This window comes from Rhinolophus hipposideros (genome assembly GCF_964194185.1).
Source record: "Rhinolophus hipposideros genome assembly, chromosome: 23".
NCBI classification, from domain to species: domain Eukaryota; kingdom Metazoa; phylum Chordata; class Mammalia; order Chiroptera; family Rhinolophidae; genus Rhinolophus; species Rhinolophus hipposideros.
In genome coordinates, this window is record NC_138069.1 from 36,398,498 (window position 1) to 36,405,023 (window position 6,526).

Genomic DNA, 6,526 nt, shown 5'->3' on the forward strand with positions numbered 1-6,526 from the left:
TGAAAGAATGTCCTCAAGCTTCAGTCCTCCTCCCATGGCGCTGCTCCCTCCAGATAGCTTACTTCTTAAACAAAGTCACCCCGTGTGATGATAAAGGTTTATATATTGCCAGCTTAACAACCTCTGTGTAAAGATATTGCCTTTTGTTCCAAGTAGCTCAGCAAAAGTCCCAGAACTGAGTATTATTGGCTGGCTTTCAATAACATACTCACCCCCAAAGCAGTCACTGCAGTTCTGATTGGCCACGTTCGGGTGGCATTCCCATCCCACATGGGTTGAGCATGGAGGAGGAGTGGATCCCCAAGGGAAGATAAGGGTGCTTTACTGTAGGACTGGGGAAGTAGAGGCTGGACAAGCAGAAACAATAGATGTCCATTACAGGAATACCACGTCAGGAAGACTAGGCTTCTACTCTCAAAGGGAAGCGGATCTGCATTGAGGAAACAGTTGGAAAGCAGGATAGACACAGGAATGCACCGACTGAGTGTGAATGTTGAGAGCACTGAGAGTGAGGAACCGGGCATGTGTGGGAAGTGAGTGGATAGGGTCTGGAGCCAGTTGCCTGGACTGGACTCTCAGCTTTCCCACTGATGAGCTGTGTGACTTAGCCTCTGGGAGCCTCCTCTGTGCAATGATAACAGAGGAGCCCTCACAGGGTGGAGAAAAGGACCCGAGGCAGTGGGAGTAAAGCACCTAGCACGGTGCCCGGGACCTAAAAATGCTCAAAACACATGAGCTGTAGAAGTGGGAAAAATCAAGACAAGGTCGCGGGAGGCGTGGAGGTGGGTATTTGAGGTTCAAAGATGAATGGAGGCAGGTAGTTGAGGTCCAGAGGAGGGGGTCATGTGGCCTCAGTAGTCGCGGCCCAGAACTGAGCAGTCAAAGCCATCTCCGCCCCGCAGCCTTCATCCTTCAGATCACTGCGCAACGAGCACCTGATGCGCACGTCGCTGGACCTCGAGTTAGACCTGCAGGCCAGCAGGAGCTGGCACAGCCAGCTGACTCAGGAGATCTCGGTGCTGAAGGAGCTCAAGGAGCAGCTCGAGCAAGCCAAGAGCCACGGGGAGAAAGAGCTGCCGCAGTGGGTGCGGGAGGATGAGCGCTTCCGCCTGCTGCTGAGGACGCTAGAGAAGCGGGTAAGTGCCGCACACCCAAGGCGGGGAGGGGTGGGGGGGGGCCCGGCTGCAAAGGAGACAAGTCCGAGCTTTGAGTGGGTCCCACAGTCCTGAGCCCCACGGAGAGTGTGGGTCCCTCCCCCATCAGCAAAGGGATTCTTTGGCTGACCCATTCCTGGAGGCCCTAAGGAATCTCCACAACCTCCTGGCTTTGCCGACTTTGCCCTACAGATGGACCAAGCAGAGCACAAGGGTGAGCTTCAGACAGACAAGATGATGAGGGCAGCCGCCAAGGACGTGCACAGGCTCCGAGGCCAGAGCTGTAAGGAGCCCCCAGAAGTGCAGTCTTTCCGGTAAGCGAGAGGGCGGCCAGCTGCCCGCCAGCCCTCCTTTCCCTTTCACACCAGCCTCCCCAGCCGCCGTCTTCTTTCTCCGTCTCACTGCTCTCTTCTCTAGCAGAGCAGCAGCACTGTCTGTATCCGCTGTCCGTCCTCTGCCAAGGGGTCCCTGGTGGTGTGTGCGCTCTGCAGTGCTTCTCCTCGGCTGTCTTGCTCAGTCCCCGCACAACTCGAGCTAATTTGTCAGATCCTCTTGTTTAATGAACGAGCCACCTGCTCTGGCCTCTCCTCGTAGCATTTCATCACCAGTAATTGTGGAGGATTGGCTGAATGATAAATGAGCTGGAGGCGATGGATGCCTGCCGGGCCCCCTGGCTCTGCCTGCTTCCTGCCAGGATCTCAGGGAGGCACATTCTTGCTGTGCTGGACCCAGGCGTCTCACAGCAGAGCACCCAGCACCAGTGATCCGGGCCTCCCATCCACAGAGGGCCTTGTGTTTAGACTCGCGATGTCCTCTCAGATAAGACTAACAAACATTCCTCTGTGGTACATAAACATTTCAAATATACTGTAATTTATATAACCATATTTGGACATCTTCTAATTTTCAGCCAGTTAGGAATCTAAAACAAACAAACACGACAAGTAGCCCAAAGGTCCTTTTAAACTCACAGAGGTCCCTGATTTGAACTAAAAGTCACTGACCCTGCTAATGCCCCCTAAAGCACTGGTTTTAAACCATGGATGATGTGGGCCCCCCCCCAAGGACATTTGGCAGTGTCTGGGGACATTGTTGGTTGTCACAGCTAGAAGAAAGGGTGGGGAAGCTGCAACTGGCATGAAGAGAGCAGAGGCCGGGGCTGCTGCGTATCCTACAATGCACAGGACAGCCTGCACTGCAACGAATGGTCCTGCCCATGCTAGCGACCAGGTGATGTTAGAAACTCCTGCTCTAAAGGGATGGCCTCTTTCACAGGGAGAAGATGGCGTTTTTCACCCGGCCTCGCATGAATATCCCAAGCCTCTCTGCAGATGACGTCTAATCGCCAGAAAAGTATTTCCTTTGTTCTCATGACCACGCTGTGAACATAGACTGTGGCTAAAGTTATTTATGTGGTGTTATATGAAGGTATTGAGTCACAAGTCCTCTAGCGCTCCTGTTGGTTGGAAGATGAACAGATTTTTTAGTTTGGGTTCTATTACTATGAAAAAAAAACACAAAAACAAAAAACCAGCATTAAAACGACAAGATTGTATAGTTTGTATATTTAGGAATGTATTTTTGAGAAAGAAAATTTAAATGAACTAAAGCAGTGTTAAGTCGCTGCTCTTCTTAAAGTTGTTTAGAGTTTTTGTTTTTTTTTTTTTTTTTTTTTTTTTTTTTTTTTTTGTACAGCTCTACCTTCTAGAGGTTTCACTGCAATAAGTAAGTAATGTTTTGGGGACGGTAATCCTAAAAGGACGTCCTCCAGGCATCACAGCACAGCTGACCTTTCCTACTTAACATATTTTGTACAATATTTTAAAAATGCACAGGAACTGTTTGGGGGATTCTGGGGTGCACCGTGAGTCTTCTTTGAGCTGTGATGTGTTTTTCTGTGGCCGCCTGATGTGGAGTGGGCAGCGCGGAGCTGGCAACGGGCCTGCCCACACCGGTCTCAGATGCCCCGTGAAGCCACTGAAGTGAATGAGGGAGGGCTGCGGAGAATTCCTTTCCGTTTTATCTCCATCAATAAAGTGGCCTTTCTGAACAAATTTCCTCTCTCTTTTTCTCCCCGACCCCTCCCGTCATCTGTTTCTCTGATTGTTGACTCCTCCCCTTCGCAAGCCTTTCCTTCCCACCCATCCCCAACCCAGTCCAGACGACGTTTTGTTTGGTTTTGTTTGGTTTTCGGGTTTTGCCCACCCTTCCACTCATTAAATGAAAATGGCTGCTCAGCTGGGACTATTGCAGACAATTGGAAGCCCACCTTTAACAAACAAGTGGCAAAATCTCTTCCTCCTTCCTTTCTCTGACATTGTCCCGTTCAACTTTCCTCGAAGTCTGTTGCCCCACCTGCCACATCAGAATCACTTGGGGCAGCTTGTTAAAAATACAGACGCCTGGACCCTCCCCCGACCAGGATGGGCCCAGAGACCTGCTTTTATCCATGCTCCCACTGTCAGTCTTATGTGCACTGCAGTTTTTGAGGGACCAACTAGTATAATGTGAATGAAACCCAGACAGAGACGGAAGCGTGCTATTAGAGAGTCACACAGGGGACACTAACATGCTGGCACTGAAGGCCACTGGGGGAGGCCTGGGGGAGGAGCTTCCTTCACTTGGCTGTGGAGACTGTCCCCAACCTCCCCACTACATTGCTTACCTGGCTGTTTCTCCTCATGTAGTAGGAGCCTACAATGGCGTTGAATCCACCATTATTCCCCACATGGCTTCCAGGGCTTTCAATAGCCAAGCCTCCCTCCAACTCTCCAGTCCAATTTGTCACCACCAGCTGAGACTTCCTCTTTCCCCAGGGTGTCACTTCTCTGAACACACTGGTGTCCAGTGCACTCTCTCTTCTTTGTGAAATTCCATCCCACACGTAGAGGATTGGCTTTGCATTCTCTTCAAATGAATGTCAGTGTCCCCAATCAATTGCAGCATGCCCAAGAGCTCAAGTATTGTGTCTTGTGCTGCTCTTTTTTGTGCACCCTAATACCTGCACAGCTCAGAGCTTTGAGATACCTGCTGTCCTTGCCCTTCTGTTAAGGGCACTGGCAGCAGCGATGGAGCAGATGACCCATACTGGGCAGTCAGAGTGACCCATCCCATTGGCTACCAAGGATAGACGTGGGATCCCAGCTGGGCCAGTCAGAGCCGTTCCCCTGCATTTTCTACCTGAAGATTAAAGACTGGATTTTCTCTTCCAAAAGCCACCTGGAGCCATGGTTCCAGCTTCTGGGGCCAACCCAGCAGAGAGAAGCATATAAGTAGTGGGCAAAGAAGGGGTGACCTTGGGGTCAGCTGCATCCTCGCTCTATTTATAAAATGGGGTGAACCATGTTGAGTGCTCAACAAAACTGGAAGTTCATGCGATGGGATTTTTTCACTCAGTCACACCTTTATCTGTATTCAGCTTTCCCAGCAAGGGTCAGCCCCTCACAACTTCGGAGCAGCAGCTTCTGTGAAGGAGAGCTCTAAATGGCCTCCTTGTATATGGGAAAGGCTACATAGAGCAAATCCTCCTGCCTGAGAAATGTGTTTCGGTGTCAGAGCATTTGAGGGGAGAGCCAGACCCCCTCTTCAGAAGAAGAGGGCCCTCTGTCTACCATGGCATTGAATTCTCTAGAAACAGTCACTGGCCAACTAACAGAGCATCCATTGTTGTTTGCCTGGCAAGAAATTCAAGAATAAATAAAATGCCACTCATAAGCATGTACACGTGTTCTCCAGAATCTTCAGGAAACAGGAACTTAGAAATGTGAAATGACCTGCCCAAGGTCACTCAGATAATAAATGGTCAGAGCTAGAATGCGCCTCCTGTCTTCAGACTCCAAAGTCTGTATTACCTTTCAGCTCTAGTTTCTGTTTCACAGCAATGTGGTCACATGAGGTCCTACTTGAAGGGACTTTGAACATGTGGTTTTCAGGAATGAAGTCTGAAGTCCTCTGGTTTCTCTGCATGGACGTATAAAGTAAGGGGGAGAAAAGACACTCAGGAAACCTCACTGTGTCTGATGGTCCTGTTCATAAAACCCATGGTTGCCTTTTGACTACACATCTTTTGCGATACGTACACTGGCTATCATTTTGCTTCCTGCCTCTAAGAAGGCTAACAAGGGAGGTTTGTCCAGTTAACTGCTAATCAGACTCCAGCCATGCTCATTTTTTTCTTCTTCCTTCCCACCACAGAGCCTTTGCAATTCTCGTTCCTTCTGCCTGGCATGCTCTTCCACTGTGTCTTCATCCCGTCTTCATATATCCCTCTTTATCACGATTCAGATCTCAGCTCAAGCCTCACCTGCTTGGAGAGCCCTTTTGACCCTGACATTAGGCATGTCCATGCCCTTACCCTCCCACAGGTCGCTCTGGCCCAGCAACCTGATTTATTGGCTTCAGAGCACTGTGCCCTAGTCTGTCTCTTCCCTCTACAATGTAAGACCTTACAGAGCGAACTTGTTTGCCTTGTTTTCTGTTGGACTTGACAAAGAATGGGTACTTAATAAATATTTGTGGGATGGATGAATGAGATTAAATGTTTGCCCCAGAGATGAGTTTAGTCCCTTCTCCTTTGTAATTACCAATCAGGGAAAGGGTTCTGGGTGGGATGGGAATACCGAAGGCTTCACCTTTTTGCCCGTCTCTTCACCACTGCCCATACCCAATACCCCTCCTGTTTTCAAATAAATTTAGTTCCTGCCTCATGCAATTTTCATTTGCCACCTCTCTGCCTAGAAGCCTTCTATTCTTTCATTTAAGAAATAGTTTTTTGAGTAATGCGCTGTGACAAGCTCCATTCTAGAAGGGTCTTCCAACCCAAGCTATAAGCACCCTGGCATAGAGGAAGACATTTTAAGGGGTCTGTGGGCCTGGAAACATTAGGGGAATCCATTTCCTGTTCCTGAATTTTTGTATGTCCGTACTCTTTCCTAAAATTGACTAGCCTGCAAACTCAGTCATCCAGTTCTCTTTATACATATCCCCTTCTACAGGGAAAGGCATACCACCCTTCCTATTGCCTTAAGTGTAAATTAACAGGACCTGAACAAGGCACTCCAAGAATGTCTCTCTCCTGAGGGTGACTCCTTGAGCACCAAGCAAAGGGAGCTTAGTAAGAAGACGGCCTTTACTTTCTGCTTTATCTTGAAGGTGGAGACGTATCTGTCCATCAATTTGTCCATTCACCAACTCATCCATCCCTCCCTCCATCCTGCTTGGAATTAAGGAATGAGAAGGTGTCACGGGGACATAATATTAGCACTTTTATTTGGTTTAAAAATTAAAAATAAAGGCAAATAGCTTTTAAATTTAAAAAAGTAAGTATGATTTAGATTATTTGATTAACTTTGCCAATTAATATGGTGGATACT

The 6,526-nt window shown here is 48.7% G+C and overlaps 1 protein-coding gene across 1 annotated transcript in view; it reads left to right on the forward strand.

The window, feature by feature from the left end:
• Window positions 1-3,202, forward strand: part of WWC1 (WW and C2 domain containing 1) — a 122,490-nt gene extending 119,288 nt beyond the window's left edge. Inside the window, exons 21-23 of the mRNA XM_081035896.1 lie at window positions 903-1,136; window positions 1,347-1,468; window positions 2,430-3,202. Of these exons, the coding sequence (XP_080892022.1) occupies window positions 903-1,136; window positions 1,347-1,468; window positions 2,430-2,496 (423 nt within the window). The 3' untranslated portion in view covers window positions 2,497-3,202. The remainder of the gene's footprint in view (window positions 1-902; window positions 1,137-1,346; window positions 1,469-2,429) is intronic.
• Window positions 3,203-6,526: the final 3,324 nt, after the last annotated feature.